The sequence below is a fragment of the Macaca nemestrina genome, chromosome 12, assembly GCF_043159975.1.
Source record: "Macaca nemestrina isolate mMacNem1 chromosome 12, mMacNem.hap1, whole genome shotgun sequence".
In the NCBI taxonomy this organism is placed as follows: Eukaryota; Metazoa; Chordata; class Mammalia; order Primates; family Cercopithecidae; genus Macaca; species Macaca nemestrina.
The window spans coordinates 17,135,236-17,154,703 of NC_092136.1; the positions used below are offsets into that span (position 1 = coordinate 17,135,236).

A 19,468-nucleotide genomic window follows, 5' to 3' on the forward strand; every position below is an offset into this window, starting at 1 on the left:
GAGATGGTAATAAACCCATGTTAAATGATGGAATCATATAATACAGAAAAACCCACATTTGAGGTTCTGCAAATGCTCTGGTCTGCGACCTTCTTGAGTCCTGAATTTTTTTTGTTTGTTTGTTTCATTAGAATCACTGACAACAATGTCCTAAATATAAACTTCTTCCTTGAAATGTAAGTTTGAGTAAATTTCTCTTCCTATTCTGTAGGATATGTGTGTCTTTCCTCCACAAAGGTTTTTTTTCTAAATCAGGAAGTGAATTCCCAGCAGTCTAACAAATAATTTTTCTTGTCATTCTTTTTTTATTATTAAATCCCAACTATGCATAAAATTCAACTCTCTTCAGTTTGAACATGAGAATACTGAGTTGCCAGCTCAGAGTTGATGAATGACCTGAGGGTGGAAACATAATTTTTCTGATCCCACATTAATGCTTTTTTTCTAGCATTACTTTATATCTTGCCATGAAAGGTATATCTCATTAAGTTTTTACTTAAGATCATTTTGACCTTTTTTACTCATAACTTTGGATTTTTTTAAGTTTAACATTTTATTTCTTATCAGAAACCACCATCAATCTGTTCCATATTCTCCTCATGGCCTGATTTACTTCCTTATTCCTGAAAGTGTAAATCAGAGGATTGAGCAAGGGAGTTAAGATGGTGTAAAATATTGCCACCATTTTGTCAACGGAAAAAGCAGATGGAGGTCGTGCATATACAAATATGCATGGGGCGAAGAACAAAATCACAACAGCAATGTGAGATCCACAGGTGGAGAGAGCTTTCCAGCGCCCTTCAGAACCGTGGGTTCTCAGAGAGAGCAAGATGACAGCATAGGAGACAAGCAACAAGGAGAAGTTTATGATGCAGATAAACCCACTGTTGATGACCACCAAGAGGCCAAAGATGTGAATATCAGTGCAGGCAAGCTCCAGTAATGGGTACAAGTCACACATAAAATGATCGATGACATTGGGGCCACAAAAGGGAAGCTGGACAGTAAAAAGAATTTGTATCATGGAATGCAAGAGGCCCCCTGTCCAGGCTATCCCCATCAGAATGCCACAGAACCTCCGGTTCATGATAGAAGAGTAATGCAAGGGCTTGCAAATGGCCACATAACGATCATAGGCCATGACTGTGAGGACAATCACCTCCACCCCAGCAAAGAAGTGTTCAGCAAAGAGCTGCATCATGCAGCCTTCAAAAGAGATGGTTTTCGTCACATAGAGGGAGTCCACAATCATCTTTGGGGTGATGACAGAGGAGAAGCACGCATCCAGGAAGGACAGGAAGCCCAAGAAGAAGTACATAGGGGACCCCAGAAGAGCAGGGCTGCTGAGGATGGTTACTACAATTAGCATGTTGCCCCCAACAGTTGCAATGTAGACAAACAAAAATACAGCAAATACTATTTCCTGAACATTTGGATTCTGTGAAAGTCCCAGGAGGACAAACTCAGTTACGAAGCTTTGGTTTTGCATGTTTTCCAAGGAAAAGATGAAAGCTCCGACAGGGATCATGTGGAATCTGCAATTAGGACAAAGTAAAATTTGTTTCAAATCAATTTGTAGTATCATAGTCATCAACAAGTTGGTTCATCCATATGCAAAATTATTGAGTGCTTCTGTTGTCATTGAAAACATAAATTAGAAATTCTTGGAGGTAGCACTGACATATCAGGCAGAATTATGATGGAGATAATTTAAAGAATACTTGAAAACAACCAGAGGTTCAATACGGCAAAAGGATATGTGGTAGAGAAGAGAAGAGAAAGAGTTTTCGTATCAAGTGCCAGCTTTGATCATATACTAGTGGCTTCCTGGTGTGAATTATTGAGAAGTATTCTGAAGTTACCTCTCAATTATGAGAGAAAGAGCATTGTAACTTACTTATTCCTGCCATTGGCATGAAGTCGGAGCAGGGATAACCAGCATCCCATTCCTAATCAGGAGACTGCTTTATCTACAATTAGAAGAAAATAGCCTATAGCTCAAGAGACACTTAAAAAGTATGGCTGCTCTTCAAATATTTCTTTAAAAGTCTTAACTGAATTCATTGTGAATTCATTCTTTACAAAAGAGAAAGATCTCTAGAAAGTCCCTAACCTGACATTTAATTCATGAAAAGTATGCACTAAGTGCCGAGGGTTTTCTTATCTGTCATTTTAAAATGAAAATAGAAGTTTATCATTATTATAAAAGTAATAATGTCTACGTCAGAATGTTGTTATGATGACTAGTGAAACAATGGAAGGCTCAGGACCGACTGCCCTAGGGAGCAGTCTCCATTAGGTCTTATTATCCCTATTTGATTGCTGGGAAACTCATGCTTAAAGAAGTTAAGTTCAAGCAAATAACAGACAATCTGGGATATTAACACAGAACCTCAGGCTCCAACACCCAATTCCTTTCCACTGGATCAGCAGAGAAAGGAGTGGAGATATTCCTTTTCCAGTAAGAACTGCAGAGTAGGAGTGGCCTTTCTACAAACACTTGCATGTACAAATTGGCATCAACCACATAAGTAAGGAAGAGAAACAATATATTGAATATAAATACATTTATATTTTATAAATATATAAAATATATTTTAGAGCCAAAGCGGGAAATAGGATGAGGTGAAATGAGTAAGAACTTCAGCTCCAGACTCATATAGACCTGGGTTCAAGTCCAAGCTCTCCTACTCGTTCTATGGCATGTCAGAACAAGTCACTTCAGAATCTTGAGGTTTTGTTAATTATTTTCCAATTTTTATATAGTGTAATCAGGTCTAATGAAGTTTAATTCCTAAAAGTATATGTTTCAACTTTATATGCATTATTGTGTACCAGAGTGTTTATATATAGCTTACCTGCTCATCTCTCAGGATTATGGTGATGGTCAGATTTGAAAATGTGAACATTTTACTTAGGATAAAGTGCTCTTATCAATTGTAGTAACTATTTACTCACTTAAAAAGTCAGCCATCTTATCTACAAAAAGCTTTTCTATGAGTCATCTAGATAATGACTCTCCAAATTTTGACTTCATTTCCACAGGCAGACACAGCTTTAAAGGATAATTGTGTCTTCACCTGTACATATAATTGAAATATATTTTTCAATTACCATATATATGTGCATGTGTTTGAATATATGTATATGTGTATATTTATATGTATATATACCTCTGTTTAAAAAATAGGTGAATAAAAGAATAAAGGGATTTATTTAGAGATTTAAATAAGCTGATTTTTATGAATGTCAGAGTTAACAGAAACAATTTAAAATGTTAATAAAACTAACAAATATACAATTGTATATGTTAATATACATTCTTTTTCTTACTTTAAAACAGTCATTTCCATTTTTCAGGTTCCATTTCTAAGCAGTGTCTGCACTAGGAATTCCATATCCAGTTATAAGTTATCACCAAGAAAATATGAGCTGAAACAAACCTTATAAGGTTATTAGATAAATCAATAACCATTTATTGCAAAGTAAAGCATGGCAATAAATGATCCAACAGTGCTCATCTTAGCCTAGAACCAAAGCGGGAAATAGGATGAGGTGAAATGAGTAAGAACTTCAGCTCCAGACTCATATAGACCTAGGTTCAAGTCCAAGCTCTCCTACTCGTTCTATGGCATGTTAGAACAAGTCACTTCAAATTCTTAACATTCTCAAAGCCTCAGCTTCCACTTCAGTACATGGATATGGTAAGAATGTCTATCCATACATATCTTGTGAGAATAAGATAAAGCAATGCAAACAAAAGCATTGATGCAGTAAGAAGCATAGAAGATCATGCTGAGTGGTGAGAACAAGCTCTCAGAGCCATTGACACAGAGCAGAAATAACATTTTTACCCTAATTTTTGCTTTACCAAGACCAAGGTGGTTTTACTCATCCTTTTATTAATTTACAAACGTTAAATATCTTATTTGGTCGGTCTCAGTGCAGACATGGTGTTTTAAAATGCACAACACTTTTAAATGTCTTTAGTAATCCCTAAATAAAGTACTGTGGCCCCCATTCTGTCAAGTATCCACTCCTATTTCAAATAACTTCATCGTACATAGAAAACCTAATTGGGTTGGAGATGGAAAGAAAGACAAGGCTCTATGTTAATCTAATAATTAAACGATTCTTAATCTCTCCACTTCCTTTATCTGGGCTGCTCTAAGAACAATAACACTTTAGAATTAAAATATTCATTAGATATAAAGAAACCAACCACTTCTTTCAGATAAAAGGGATTTTGAAAATTAGTGTGGAAACTTTGACAATAGAAAGTATAGCATCTTCATAATTTATGGTAACAAGATTTATGGTTTTAAATCATTTTAAAATACTCCTAAATGTGATGTGTTGTTTCAGATTGAATCCTAGAATAGAAAAAAGACAGGAGAAAAAATAATGAAATATGAATAAAATCTGGTGTTTAGTTAACAGTATATATCAATGTTCATTTCATAGTCTTCACAAATGTACCATGGTAATGTAAGATGAAAACATTAAGGGAAACTAAGTGAGTTGTATGCAGAAGCTCTCTATAGTATCTTCACAACTTTTCTCTTAATCTAAAATTACTTCTAACGAAAAGTTACTTAAAAAGTATTTTTTTTCTGCTATCAAAAAGCTAGCAATCCCAGCTTCATCTACTAGTCGCATACCATGAACAAAACACTATGATTCAGAATCCTCTACTATAAAATAGATAGAAACATTTGAAGCTTCCTCACCCATGAGAGTCCAATAGATAGTTATTCTGAATGTGTTCTGCAAAGTACAAATTAAAAGTAAGATATGAAATCTTTATGTCAATATTATTTTTAAGCAGCATCTACACACAAAGTGAGCTGGAAAATTGAATCGATCATGAGAGTATAACACATGTGTTCAAAACTATACTATTTTTAAGCTACATCCCTTCTAAAATTACAGTAAAACTGCTTAATTCATGTCATCCTTTTGGAAAACATATTAGTAAATAGCTTCAGAATTATAAACATGTTTATTTTCTTTATACTAGTAACCTCAACTCTAAGAACATATTCTAAAAGTGAAATGAAATGGGAAAGTTTTATAATAAAAGATGGTGCAATGTCATTTACAATAGTGAAAATTGAGAAATATGTAAAATATACAATCATAGGAAGATATTTATCTAAATTAGACTATCACAAATTAATATCACATGGTGCTATAAATAAAATACTAATTAATGACACGAGGACATAGAAGTCGAGGCATTTTCACAATATTTTAAGTGAGAAAACAGAAAAAATATAACTCTGCCCATTTGTATAGATATTTATAATATAATTTTATGATCTAGAAGGAAACATAAAATGACAGAGACTCTATTTGTTCTGTGTATCTTGTATTACTGTAAGAATATTTAAAACTAAACATTAAGTTTAAAACTCACACCGCCATATTTTCCATCATCTAAACAGTTCAAAAAGGAGGTAGAACTTGGGGATAATTCATTTGCACACGTGAAACTAATATGTTAACATAACACAGAATCAAATACTAAAAATTTTAAACTTCCTATACTTTCCATAAATAGTCATATTATGGGCCCTGCCCTCTCCACCCTTTAGACATTCATTTTGATATCAATTTGAAATTCATACTGTCCTATAGGTAGAGGCTTATTTTGTTTATATTTCTCATAGAACATTCCATGGTCTTTCCTTTCTTGATAGCCATACCCTTAATATGCTGGAGTCACCCCTGAGACTGCCCCAGGGCCCCTCACATAATGAACTGTGGTTGCTGGGCCATTTCTTGGGCTGTGACCTGAGGAAGTGGCCTCCTGATTCCCCTCTACACACGTTGCCTACTATTTCCTTCCCATCAGTTTTAACAACAAAACTAATTCTATTTGTCCTGGAAATAATAGAATTCCTATTTCAAGTATGAAGTATATACAACATTCAAAACTATAAGAAGAATTAGTGGTAAGGTTATCATTATAAGTAATGTTTTGTAGTTATAGTTCAAGCAGTAAATTTTAGAGACATTTATGTGGACGTATGAATGCATATTAGTCGCATTTGCATACATTTTTTCCAAATAAATACTGTTAGGACAAAGAAGAAGAACAAATTAAAATTCTATTTGTAATTATCCTCCCTGTTAAGTTTCTTAAATCCACCACATTTTTGATCCAGGATAATTATTCAACCATGAAAAGTTTATTCCTGGCCTGTCTAGCTAAGCATGTTCCTTTCCCTGGCAACCTGGGAAATAATGTTCTCTTCAACTTTCAGAATTTCAGATCATTTCCTCTCTTTTCAGTGTTGCTCTGTTAATTTCCCTAAATGGTCCAACTTTTATACCATTACTTTCTGGAATTTGAAGGAAAAAAAACCTTTTTTCTTTTTCCACTTTTCCACTGTTGTCCTTTCTCGTTTTAGATGCCTGACCCTTCCTTTTTACTTTTTCTTTTCCATTTTTTTTGAGACAGAATTTCTCTCTTGTCGCCCAAGCTGGAGTGCAGTGGCATGGATCTTGTCTTACTGAGACCTCCACCTCCCCTCCTGGGTTCAAGCACTTCTCCTGCCTCATCCTCCCGAGTAGCTGAAATTACAGGCAGCCACCACCACACCTGGCTAATTTTCACGTTTTTAGTAGAGATGGGTGTTTGCCATGTTGGCCAGGCTGGTCTTGAACTCCTGACCCCAGGTGATCTGCCTGCCTCAGCCTCCCAAATGCTAGGACTACAGGCATGGGACACCGTGCCTGGCTCTTTTTTTTTTTCTTCTTCTTCTGTTTTCTTAGTGATTTATCTCATTTTAAGGAGGAGACAAAGCCATGACAACTAGCGCTAAAGCAATTCACAGCTTCAGGCATTTAAATTTTCCTAAACAATTCTAAGAAAGGAACTTAAAGCTACTTATGACATCAAATGCACTTGGGAAAAGTGAGGGAGCCATGGTTAAAATCAGAAGAATTTACTCTGTGGCTTGAGTCATGATTTCTCATCCTTGGGGTCCTTCTCAGGGCCATTTGTGAGGGGATAATTGTGGAAAGAGTAAATGTTTCATTCTATATCAGTAAATATAGTCACTATCATTCTATATAAGTAAATGTAATCAGTATTTAGCTCTGTAAATGATACAGTAGTACTTGAATTATCCATGTTACATCAGTTTTCTTTATACAGCCTCAGGAAATTCTACTCTTTAAAACATCAGGAAAGTGGCAGCATTAGAGGATAAATGATAATTATTTTATTAGACTTGAAGTAATTAGGTGCTTCGGTCCTCCAAAAACCACCAGCTTGCAGTTTGTTATAACAGCTGCTGTTTACTGGGTACCTATTATGTGTCAAGTGCCATTCTATGGTCTCTGCATGTATTATTTTATTTGTTTTGGCATTCTTTGAGCTTGCTAATATTATTGTCCTCGTTAAATATGAGGAGTCAGAGAATCAGAAAGGCTATGCAACTGCCCAAGTTTACAATTATGAAGGTAGGCTCGTGCGTGGCATTAAAATTTGTATCCTGACCACAACACCCACACTTTAAAGCACTACAACGCAACTTGAAATCCTCTCGGAAAATGCAAAAATGCGAATTATAACCTCACCATTTATCAGTTCCTTGGAAATTTTGGTGATGCCCAGTCTCCTGTTCTCTATAGTGAAGAGTCCATCCCGTGGCTAAAGGTGAGATTGTTTCCAGCTCTTCCTTCTACATTTAATAGACAAAGGAAGAGCATCTTCGGCAGGCGAGGCAGGCAGTGTTCCCCACTGCTTCTCAGGTGCTGTCTTCAACATGGTCTCAGGAAAATCAATAAATAAATGAAGGAACAAAAGTTTCCTCCTTGGTTTCTAACAGGAATTTAAAGAGGTTTCCCTGAGAGGTCATGAACTTGAAGAATAGCTCCTCCATTCCCCACAGGGTTTTGGTAATGTCCCATCAGTATGATTTGCTAAGATGCAATTTTATGTTTGCATTTGCTCAAGAGTTTGCAAAACAACTTTCATGGCCCTGATAATTAGAGTTCTTTGTTTGTTTGTTTTAACTTCTCCTGGGTTTCTATTTGAAGATGCTTTCCTTTCCCTTTGTGTTCAGGAACAGAACACTGTGTACTGTGATGAAATATGTCTCTGCAGAATTTGGGGAAAATGCCTACTCACTACGCCCTAAAGAGTGATTTCTGGGACGAGGCGGCATTAATCAATAAGGACAACATGTGTTGTTTTGGGACTGTGGTAGCAATGAGATGAGTGCTTATTAAAGAATAACATTTTATGTATAGGTATGCAAAGAGGTATAGAGTAATTGAAATGTGATTTTTTTTTCTTGCAGAAACTGATCTTGAGATACCATGACTTTAAAAATTACAATCTCTAGAAAGTACAGTTCCTAGAAATTAAAGGAATTTTTATCTTTTTATTTTATTTTATTTGAAAAGAAGATATGGTCTGTTTAAGATAACGTAGCATTGAGACTGAAGCTTGAGGGACAACTTAAACTGATCACCTCAGGTCCCTTTAGAAAGGGACCACATCAAACAATTGGCTGCTTTCCACAGTCTCCAAACATTTTTACCTATTTCTTTGCAAATATGTAATTTTTAATTTTATCATTGATGAATGACATGCATACAGAAATACACACACAAAGCATTCAGGTAAAGCTTGATGAATTATTACAAGACTAATATACATACGTAACCAAGAAGTAAAACCAGCCTCATTTATATCACCAACAATCACTTTCTCCCTCCTTCTCCCATAAAGGCAACCAATGTCTTAAGAGCTAACATTGTACATCAACTTTCTCTTTTTATACAACTGTTGTATTATAAAAAATTTTAAACATATACAAAACAAATACAATTGTATAATAGACCCCATCACTCAACCTCAAGAGTTACTAATCATGTGTCATTTTTGTTTCATCTGTACTTCAACCCATTCACCACCTCCCACTTCATTCTTTATTTTCAGTTCTTCTTTTGGTGTGTGTGATATCCTGCCTATTTTTATATCTACTCGTATCCCACAGAAAAATGTAGGATTGAAGAGATTCATCAAAAAAGTCAAGGCCCAGAAGCACTGTTACTTCAATTGCCTAGGAATTTACAGAGAAGTGTTTTCTTGTCATGGGATTTTAGATGTGTGTTCTGAAACAGAAGAGTCACCTGGCATAGACCACAGTCCTGGTTATGGTGGTATTTTTAAAATATCACTCAGCAACAAGACCAGCAATTCATTCTGGAATCCTGGTTCTCACTTCAAACCACAGTTATACTGTTAGAATCTTCTACTTTATCCCATGTCCTGCTTTGCTTAATCCTTTATTAGTACTGTAACATGAAAATAAGATTGTAAAGATGGGCCAGGCATGGTGGCTCAAACCTGTAATCCCAGCTGTTTGTGAGGCCGTGGCAGGAAGAGGACTGAAGCCCAGGAGTTTGAGAGTAGCCTGGGCAACAACAGGGAGACTCCAACTCTACAAATTTGTTTTTTAAATTAGCTGGGTATTGCAGCACTTGCCTGTGGTCCTGATTACTCCAGAGAATGTGGCAGGAGGACTGCCTAAGCCCAGGAGGTCAAGGCTGCAGTGACCTCTATTTGCACCACTGCACTCCAGCCTGGTTGACAGAGCAAGATCCTGTACCAAAAAAAAGAGAGAAAGATTGTAAAGATGGAGTAGGGAGATAACATAAGAAATATATTATATTTGCACAGTTCTGAAAAATAGAATAACTCTGAAAAGTTTAAATAGTTTAAATCAGAAAAGAGAAAGACAGAGACAGAGAGAGTCATAGTCAAGGAGAAGAAATAGCGGGTGAAGGAATAGCCATTTTTTCTTGTAGAATTTATCCAATACTCTACTCTTTCCTAAAACTCTATCTTCATCATTTATTAAATTAAAAAAAATTGTACTAAGTTTCCAAAGACAGGTGGCTCAATTTCTGGGCAATTCCTTATCATGCAACCTATAGCAAAGTTATTTACAAACCAGAGCTTCAAGAAATGTTCCTGATATCTAATAGATCTAGTCCTCTATCCCTATGCTTCTCACACTTTTTATTACCAAGGCTACTATTCAAACCTGGGCCCACATTCATATGCATTTTAGAACTGGTTTATCAATTAATGTAAAAAAAAGTTTCATCTTTATAGAGGGAGGAATCTGAGGGTATTAATTCATCATAAAATTAATGTCTCTAAAATCAGGGTCTCCCCTAGAATGTGCAAAGTCAGCCAAATGTGTTTTGCAGGAACTCTGTTTATATAATCAGGTTGATGTAAAAAAAATAGTTTGACTGAAGAGTGTATTACAAAATTTCTGAGCTAGTGTCTGATGTAGTGATTTATTGGATGGAGATTTAGAATTGTGAGCAGAGAAGAAGTACCTATGTACTTGCTTATTGTCCAACCAGAGCACATGAAAATTCTTCTTGGTGCCCAAGCATCTCTCTTCCCATTCAGGTCCAGGAACCATCTCTTCTTGTTTTTTGCAAACCCTGCTTATGTTGAAATAATGCCTTTGCACTTCTTTCATACTATTTATTTAACTCTATTTTACCTCATTACTTATGATGTTACATCATTTATGGGGCTGTCCACTAATATGGGATTCCAATGACTCTCTCAAAGATATTTTCTTAATAATGATCACAGACACAAGTCTGATAACCAGAGGCTGCAAGATTATCTGAACAAGTTCCTTTCTTGGTCATGTCGAATTGACCTTTTGGAATTTTAAAGCGTTAATATAGAACTACAATTCTTCCAACCATGCCTTCTCTTGAGCACATTAGACTATAATCATGGTATTCCTGGAAAGTGATATCTTTTGAAATTGTCAATAGCCCTACCTTCCAAACACCACCAACAAGGCAGAGGACAGATGAAAAAACTGACTGGGGAATCAAGAAAAGTGGTTTCATTCATACAAGACATGTCCCTCATCACATATGGCTTAAGACCAACATAGGAGAATACAATGTTACCATCCTTGCTACCAAAGGAAGCAAGAGAGGGCAACCATTGGACAAGTCAGTCAACACTCCAGAGCAAAAGTCTTTAAAGCCCTTGAAATGAATAAGCCTAGCCACCCATACAGAACTTCCTGACACATAGCATAGAGCCTGCAGAAGAGCTGAGATGGCCTTTCTGAGTGCCAACATTAAGGATGCACAAGACGAAAGATGTCTGCCACCACTCTTAGCACCTGCAGGGCCAGAGATGCTGGCACCGCATCAAAGCATGAACAGATAAAAACTGATGAAGCCCCACACACATTTCCAAGGCCAAGTGTTGGTAAGGGGTCATTTATATCTCAGAACTTTGTCCCTGTCCTATGTCACCCAGAATCATCATGTCAACACAATTCTAGTGAGCAATGTAGTACAATCCCATGAGAGAAATAATGAACTCACCTCTGGAAGACATTTGCTTGTCAAGCTGTACTTCTGCTACTCTGATCCTGGCCACAGAGCCTGGGATAACTTCATAGATGCAGCAGCCAGAGCTTCTGAGGACGTCTGGGTAATCTCATGGAATAGAGTGACAAACAGCATCCCAAACAGAAAAGACAGGAAGGGGATCCATGCAGTTGGGTCTGGGCTGGGATGCCCCATCAAAAAAAACTGCCCATTCACAGATACTGAAAGAAAACGTAGAAAATTTTAATGAAGACACTCCGAAGTCTGGACTTCAGAGCAGCAATCCTACTTGTACAGGAGGAGTAAGGACAGTACTATCTAAAATATTATCTCTGGACTGGGTGCAGTGGCTCACACCTGTAATCCCAGCACTTTGGGAGGCTGAGGTGAGCGATCACTTGCAGTCAGGAGTTAGAGAGACCTGCCTGACCAACATGGTGAAACCCTGTCTCCACTAAAAATACAAAAATTAGCCACGTGTGGTGTCCACACCTATAATTCCACCAACTTGGGAGGCTGAGGCAGGAGAATCACTGGAACCTGGGAGGCAGAGGTTGCAGCAAGCTGAGGTCGTGCTATTCCACTCCAGACTGGGTGACAGAGTGAGACTCCATCTCAAAATAAATACATTATTTCTTCCCATCTAAAAACAAGAAGTGAGCTGGTCATGCAGATGATTGGAAGAAAGTTTTCCAGGCTGAGAAAATAGCCTATGTAAAGGTTTTATAGCAAGAGTATACCTGGCCAGTAAGAGGAACAGAAAGGTTATTTGTTGTAAGAGGGGTGTTCAGAGAAATCATAGGGCAGCCAGAGTATAGCTGTCAGATAGTTAACAATTACAGTAGTTTTAGATTTTACCCTGAATGACATAGAGAGCTATTGCAAAGTTTTGAGTAGAGGTGTGAAATGATGTGACTGACTTGTGAATTTAAAAGACACTACACCTCTGAGTGTAGTGTTGAGAATCAAATACGGGACTGGGGGAAATTGAAATAAAAGCAGGAGTAGGTAAGAGGCAATTGCAATAATCCAGGTAAAAGATAATGCGGCTTGGAACTGGGTGACAGGTCTAAAAGTGATTAGAAATGGTTGAATTTGGAATACATGTTGAAGATTGAGTCTATGGGATTTCCTGATAGACTGGATTTGGGGTATGAGATAGACCAAATGTACCATCCACTGAGATAGAAAATGTGATTAGAGTAGGGTTGAGAATGGGGGAAGAATCAGAAGTACATCTCTACACCTGTTCAGTTCAAGGAATCTATTAGTCATTCAGATGGAAATGACATGAAAGAGATTGGATTTCCAAGTCTTCAAGACAGAAGTCTGAGATGGACATATTTACTAATTGGGGAATCTCGGTTATGTTTGGAGAGTCTGACAAGGAAAACTGATGTAAATGTTGCTAATTGATTTAATAAAATTAGAAATGAAAAGTGACCATTAAATGTCATGATACAGGGGTCATTGGTGTCCTTGAGAAAAGCATTTTCAGAAAGTATTAGATATTGAGTATGACTAAAAGGCACTATCAAAGAATGAAAAGAGAGAAGTGAAAGACAAGCATAGCTATCTCTTGAGTTTTGCTACAAAGGAGAAAGAATGGAATGGGATAACAATTGATGAAAGAAGTAGGCTCAATGGAAGGATTGTTTTTAAAGAAAAGAGAGATTTAAAAATTGCTTCTTGGCCAGGCGCGGTGGCTCTCGCCTGTAATCCAAGCACTTTGGGAGGCCGAGGCGGGTGGATCATGAGGTTAGGATCATGAGGTTAGGATCGAGACCATCGTGGCTAACACGGTGAAACCCCGTCTCTACTAAAAATACAAAAAAATTAGCCGGGCATGGTGGCGGGCGCCTGTAGTCCCAGCTACTCGGGAGGCTGAGGCAGGAGAATGGCGTGAACCCGGGAGGCGGAGTTTGCAGTGAACCAAGAGATTGCGCCACTGCACTCCAGCCTGGGCGACAGAGTGAGACTCCATCTCAAAAAAAAAAAAAAAAATGCTTCTTTTCTGATGTAATGATCTAATAGAGAGGGAAATGTCAATGAAAGAAGAAAGAGAAGAGATTGTTAGACCAATGCCCTTGTGTAAGCAGTAAGAGCATGACCTCAGTCCAGCACACAACAAAGTGGTTTTCTGGGCTTTGGATTGGGGAACAGATAATCTATGTGTAGTAGCAGGTAGGGAGACAGCATATAAGTGGATGCATGTTGGCAGATTGGCACAGCTTACATATTTGTGAGAGTCTGGAAGTTCTCTTCTTATCACTTACATTTTCTCAGTAAAATGGGAAGGAAGCTCACCTTATGGTTCAATCAATTTGCAGTAGTTTTTAAGGCATATCTCCTTTATTTTAAAGTACCCTTCTATTCCTAGTTTGCTATGCCTTTATATCATGAATAGAACTAAATTTTTAAATTCAAATATATAGATATTCATGATTAATAAACTATTAATAACAGTAAGCACTTATAAAAAAAATGAAGACCAAGATTTATTCCAGAAGTCAAGAGGGTTTTAAAACAAAAAGTCAGGCATTGAGCTGCTAGGTAATGTGTTTTATTAGTAAAAGTACTTAATGTGAATTAATTTAGGGGATATATAGAATACAGAAGAGAACGAATTTTTTTTAATATAACTGACCATTAACAATTTTGGCATGAATGATCAGAAGAGCTCTTATCTATTAAGTAGAAGATGTAGATTCTAGACCTACTTCTGAAACTATAAAAACTATCAAGCAGATTACAAATATTTGAAGTTAGGGATCTCATTATGATCCTTTCACTTCTTTTCTGAAGACATGTAAAATGAACCCAGGTATTTAATCCTAAAATATTATGGCTTTTCCAATTTTTAATTTCTTTTTTGAGATAGTGTCTTTCTCTATCACCAAGGCTGGGTAGAGTGCAGTGGCACAATCACAGCTCACTGCAGCCTCAGACTTCTGGGCTCACGCAATCCTCCTGTCTCAGCCTCCCCAGTAGCTGGTACTACAGGCACACACCACCACATCCATCTTCTTTTTTTTTTTTTTTTTTGTAGAGATGGGGTGTCACTATGTTGCCAGGCTAGTCTTGAACTCCTGGACTCATTCAAGCCATCCTCCCATCTTGCCTCCCAAAGTGCTGGGATTACAGGCATGAATCACTAAGCTGAACCCTAATTCTAAAATATTGTTAAGCAGACAACAAAAACTATGTTCTACTCTTGACATAGCAAAAGTTAAATGGAAGCCATATGCAAAGAATTTTGATGCTAAGTTTCTGAAGTCATCAATAAGACCATGATGGGTAGGGTTTTTCTTTATTTATTTGCCTCTTTTTTGTTTTTATTTTTATAGATTTTAGGGGTACAGTGCAGTTTTCTTACATGGATATATTTTGAGGTGGTGAAGTATGGACTTTTATTGTACCCATTGTTCAAACTGTGAACATTGTAACCAATAGGTATTTTTTAGTATTCCATGGTATATTGATATACACACACACGCACACAGCATATTTTCTTTATCCAATCATCTGTTGATGGACACTGATGTGGTTTGGCTCTGTGTCCCCACCCAAATCTCATGTCAGATTGTAATTCCCAATGTTGGGAGAGGGACCTGGTGGGAGGTGACTGGCTCATGGGGGTGGATTTCCACATTGCTCTTCTCATAATAGTGAGTGAGTTTTACCAAGATCTGGTTGTTTAAAAGTGTGTAGCACTTCCCCCTTCACTCTCTCTTTTGATGTAAAGTAGTGAAGGTGTGCTTGCTTCCCCTTTGCCTTCAACCATGATTAAAAGTTTCCTGAGGCCTCCCAGCCATGATTCTTGTACAGCCTGTGGAACTGTAAGTCAATTAAACCTCTTTACTTCATAAATGACCCAGCCTCAGGTAGTTCTTTATAGCAATGTAAGAACAGACTAATACAGAAAATTGGTACCAGGAGTAGGACATTTCTATAAAGATACCTGAAACTTTAAAACTGGGTAATGGGCAGAGATTGGAACAGTTTTGAGGCCTTAGAAAAAGTCAGGAAGATGAGGGAAAGTTTGGAACTTCCTAAAGACTTGTTGAATAGTTGCAATCAAAATGCTGTTAGTGATATGGACAGTGAAATCCAGACTGAGGTGGTCTCAGGTGGAGATGAGGAACTTATTTTGGAGTAGAGTAAAGGTCATTCTTGCTATATTTTATCAAAGAGACTGGTATTGTGCCCCTGCTCTAGAGATCTGTTAAACTTTGAACTTGAGAGAGATGATTTAGAGATCTGAGAGTTTTAAAAAGGGGAGTTTCCCTGTACAAGCTCTCTTTTCTTGTCTGCTACCATGTGAGACATGCCTTTTACCTTCTGCTATGATTGTGAGGCTTCCCCAGCCACATGGATTTGTAAGTCCATTAAACTTCTTCCTTTTTTAAATGCCCAGTCTTGGGTGTGTCTTTATCAACAGCATGAAAATGAATTAACACAGGATGTGATTATTATAAATTTAAGCATCGCTTTAATTTCTGTAAACTCAATAAACTAATGATTAAAAAGTAATAGCTTTCTCTGATCAGAACCCTGCCTACCTTTCATATCCCACCTTGCACTGCATTTCCCCTTGTCCACTGTGCACTGAATTTTGGACCTTCTTTACTTCAGGCTAGTGACTGCCTTAGGGTTTCTGCACAACCTTTTCTCTTTTGCCTAGAATGCACATCCAGTTGAAATGCTTAAAGTTTGTTCTATCTCATCATTGAAATCTCAGTTTAGAAATTCCTCACAGAAAAGCCCCCATGTCCACCTAACTAGAATTATAACTAGTTGTGCAACACCACTTTGTTACAGTTTTCTGAGAATCAATTATCTGTATGATTTTATTTTCATTTCTATATGTCATCTCCTGAACTAAAATGTAAGCTCCAACACATGATGAAAACATATTTTCTTGTTTAACACTGTATACCCAGTTCCTGGAAGAGTATGTGAAACTTTTTACAAACTCAGTAAATATTCTTCAATGAATGAATGAACCTAGTAATTATTTCATATAATTGGCGATTGCCCATATATATTTTAATTTTAAAATAAACATTTTTATTTAAACATTGTGTTTTTTTTCAAATATTGTAACACATGTAGTCTCAGCTACTTGGGGGCTGACACAGAAGGATTGCTTGAGCTCGGGATGCTGAGGCTGAAGTGAGACCTGATCGTGCCACTGCACGCCAGCCTGGGAGACAAAGTGAGACCCTGTCTCTAAATGAAAAAATTGTTTTAAAATGCCTCTGGCTCCTGTGTATCCAGTGGATTAGAGGGAATGAGGAGGGTAAAACCTTACTGGTCTTACATTAAAAATTTACTCTTAGCATGTAAGCTAGTGACCACCTACGGTCCCCTGTTTCATCCACAGTTTTCTTACGACATTTTTTACCTTGATGTTCCTCAGGGTGTAGATCAGCAGACTTAACATGGGTGCAACAACAGTAAAGGAAATAGCCATTTCCTTGTCTATGGGGTAAGTGACCACAGGCCTTATGTACAAGAAAATACACGCCACGAAGAACAAGATGACCACTGTGAGGTGGGAGCCACAGGTGGAGAGGGCTTTGCATTGACCTATAGAGCTGCAAGACTTCAAGGAGCACAGGACGACCATGTAGGATGCAATTAGGATAAGGAAGATGGCCATACTCATCACCCCACTGTTGAGGAGGACTAAGAGACCCGGGATGTGGGTGTCCATGCAGGCGAGTTTCAACAATGGAAACAAATCACATATAAAATGGTCAATTATATTCGGACCACAGAAGAGTATTTGATCTATGATAAAAAGCTGTATTGTGGCATGCATGAATCCCCCCATCCAAGCTTCTACCAACAGCAGCACTCCCGTGGACTCATGACGGTTGCATAGTGCAGGGGCTTACAGTCACAGACTATCACAGTGAGAAGGATGATCCCTACACCACCAAAGAAATACTCTGCAAAGAGCTGGGTCATGCAGCCTTCGAGAGAAATGGTAATGTTCTCAGATAAAGAATCCACAATCATCTTAGGGGCAATGACAGAAGAGTAGGTGGCATCCATGAGAGACAAGGAAGGAAAAAGTACATAGATGACCTCAGACTCCGACTTGCAGCCAGAGTCACCACAATGAATAGATTTCCCAACACTGTGGTCACACACATGGTGAGAAACAAAGCAGAGAATATTTTCCTTAGTTCTGGATTTTTTGTAATGCCCAAAAGAATGAATTGTCTCATTATTTGAAGTCCCCATTTAAGACGGGCTGATGAAAGCATATTGTTCTGAGCTGAAAAATCTTCAAAATCAGTATTACTTTTAATTACTAATCAACAGGTATGTTGGGCATTTTTGATACTCTGTCTCACACCCTCTTAACCTACTTTTTTTCTTTAGTTGTTGCTACAGAAAACAGCTGCTAGGAATTAAAACCTTGCAGCAGCTTCGTCCTACTGATCCCCACAATGACGCCTCCTTTCACTGGTGCAGCTCTCTTGCGTTCTGTTGTGCTGCTTGCTGCTGTGACACATAGGAGACACTGCCTCATCATTCTGGTGCACACATCTGAAAATATGAAGGAAATAACACATTTGACCATCAGTAACTAGGAGCCAATTGATAAATGGTAATCACCTTAACACCATCTTGGGTTAACTTCTTTCCTTCCCTGTTCACTCTCCCCAATACCTTCATTCTGTTTTCTGAAATAAACTACTTATATACAAGATGTTCTCTTAGCCTTTGCTTTTGGGTAACTCCAAGCTAGGATGCTGACATTCATTTCATTAACACACCCAAGAAAATGTCATATAAATTTTCACTTATTTATTCCATACCTTTATTGAGCACCTAGAACATGCTAGCTGAGAGCTGGTTAAGAGTCTTGTAGGCTCTTGATGACATTGATACCGTGTCATCAAATTCACAGCACAGTTCACATGCCAAAGATTATTCACTTATTAACAACTATACTTTTTTATCTACATGTCTTTTTTTCCAAATTTGATTATCATTATTATTACATATTTCTGATATTCAGTTAGTCCCTACTATGTCTCAGTCAGTGGAATATCCTATGAGACACTCTTAGATATTCGATACTGAGGCTTAGAGAGGTGAAAAAAAGTGATGCAATTTCCCACAACTAGTAAACACTGAAGTAAACCTCAAATCCAGCTTTTCCTTACTCTAAAATTCATACTAACAACAATCTGTATTGCTTATTTTATAATATTGAATGCTGAAAATGGGACGAGATATTGTCCTTCATAATATAATTTCATTTTCATAACAATCCAGTAAGATAGATTTATGCTTCCTGGGATTATTTTATTCAACACTTCTGTAATAAAATCCAATGACGATCCCATAATTAAGAGCATATTCTCATTATATATATGTATATTGGAATATGTATGTTCCAATCCTGAAAGTAGAAGGTACGGTGATTAACTGAGTTTTCAAGTATTCTAATCATTGTCCAGATATGCTTATTAAAGCAAATTTAATCTGAAGCCTCTTTCTGTGCTCCAAGAAGATTCAGATCTACAACTTAACTGACACCATCCCTGCACATGAGTCTAAATCAGTCTAAATCATTCTGTGAATAATGTACATCCATATCACTCCTCCTTCATTACTCACTTTCTCACTTCCAATTTTCCTTATGAAAGGCTGCTACCAGATAAAGGATTCTAAAGAATAATCAAAATATCAATTCAAAACTTGTATTTTGTACTCACCATGTATCATCAATGAACTGCATCTGTTACATGCATAATTGCATTTATTTTTTGTATCCTACAAGATGTGTACTATAAAAGATCACATCTTCAGGATGAGGAAACTGAGGCTTGGAGATATTAAACATCTCATCTAAGATAAGTGGGAATTATGAATTTAGGTAATCTCATCTTGAAGCATAAGTTCTGTATCTTTATGCTGTATCTCTGAAGAAGTGAACAGCAGCCTCAGCTGGCTAAATGCAATTGCTAGCACAGCCAAATGACATGGTAAGGGAACTGATTCAGTAAGTAGCAAATTGATCTTTGTTAAAGAC

At 37.3% G+C, this 19,468-nt stretch overlaps 2 protein-coding genes and 1 long non-coding RNA gene across 3 annotated transcripts; all 3 read right to left on the reverse strand.

The window, feature by feature from the left end:
• Window positions 1-553: 553 nt before the first annotated feature.
• Window positions 554-1,511, reverse strand: LOC105466431 (olfactory receptor 4C15). Its single transcript, XM_011715410.3, has one exon. It carries the CDS (start codon window positions 1,487-1,489, stop codon window positions 554-556), a length of 936 nt encoding a protein of 311 aa, XP_011713712.3. The 5' UTR covers window positions 1,490-1,511.
• A 7,996-nt stretch (window positions 1,512-9,507) lies between these two features.
• On the reverse strand, window positions 9,508-18,183 carry LOC139357315 (uncharacterized). The gene is made up of 3 exons (XR_011610285.1): window positions 17,793-18,183; window positions 11,404-11,630; window positions 9,508-9,626 (listed from the first exon to the last, which is right to left on the reverse strand). It is a non-coding gene; the product is annotated as an uncharacterized lncRNA (long non-coding RNA).
• Window positions 16,760-17,687, reverse strand: LOC112423978 (olfactory receptor 4C6-like). The gene is given in 3 exon segments (XM_024788087.2): window positions 16,760-17,268; window positions 17,271-17,486; window positions 17,489-17,687. Coding segments are annotated over 3 exon segments (924 nt in total).
• Window positions 18,184-19,468: the final 1,285 nt, after the last annotated feature.

Excerpts from the sequence above, each read along its gene's own strand:
- LOC105466431 (XM_011715410.3), bottom strand. The coding sequence starts at position 1,489 with ATGCAAAACCAAAGCTTCGTAACTGAGTTTGTCCTCCTGGGACTTTCA.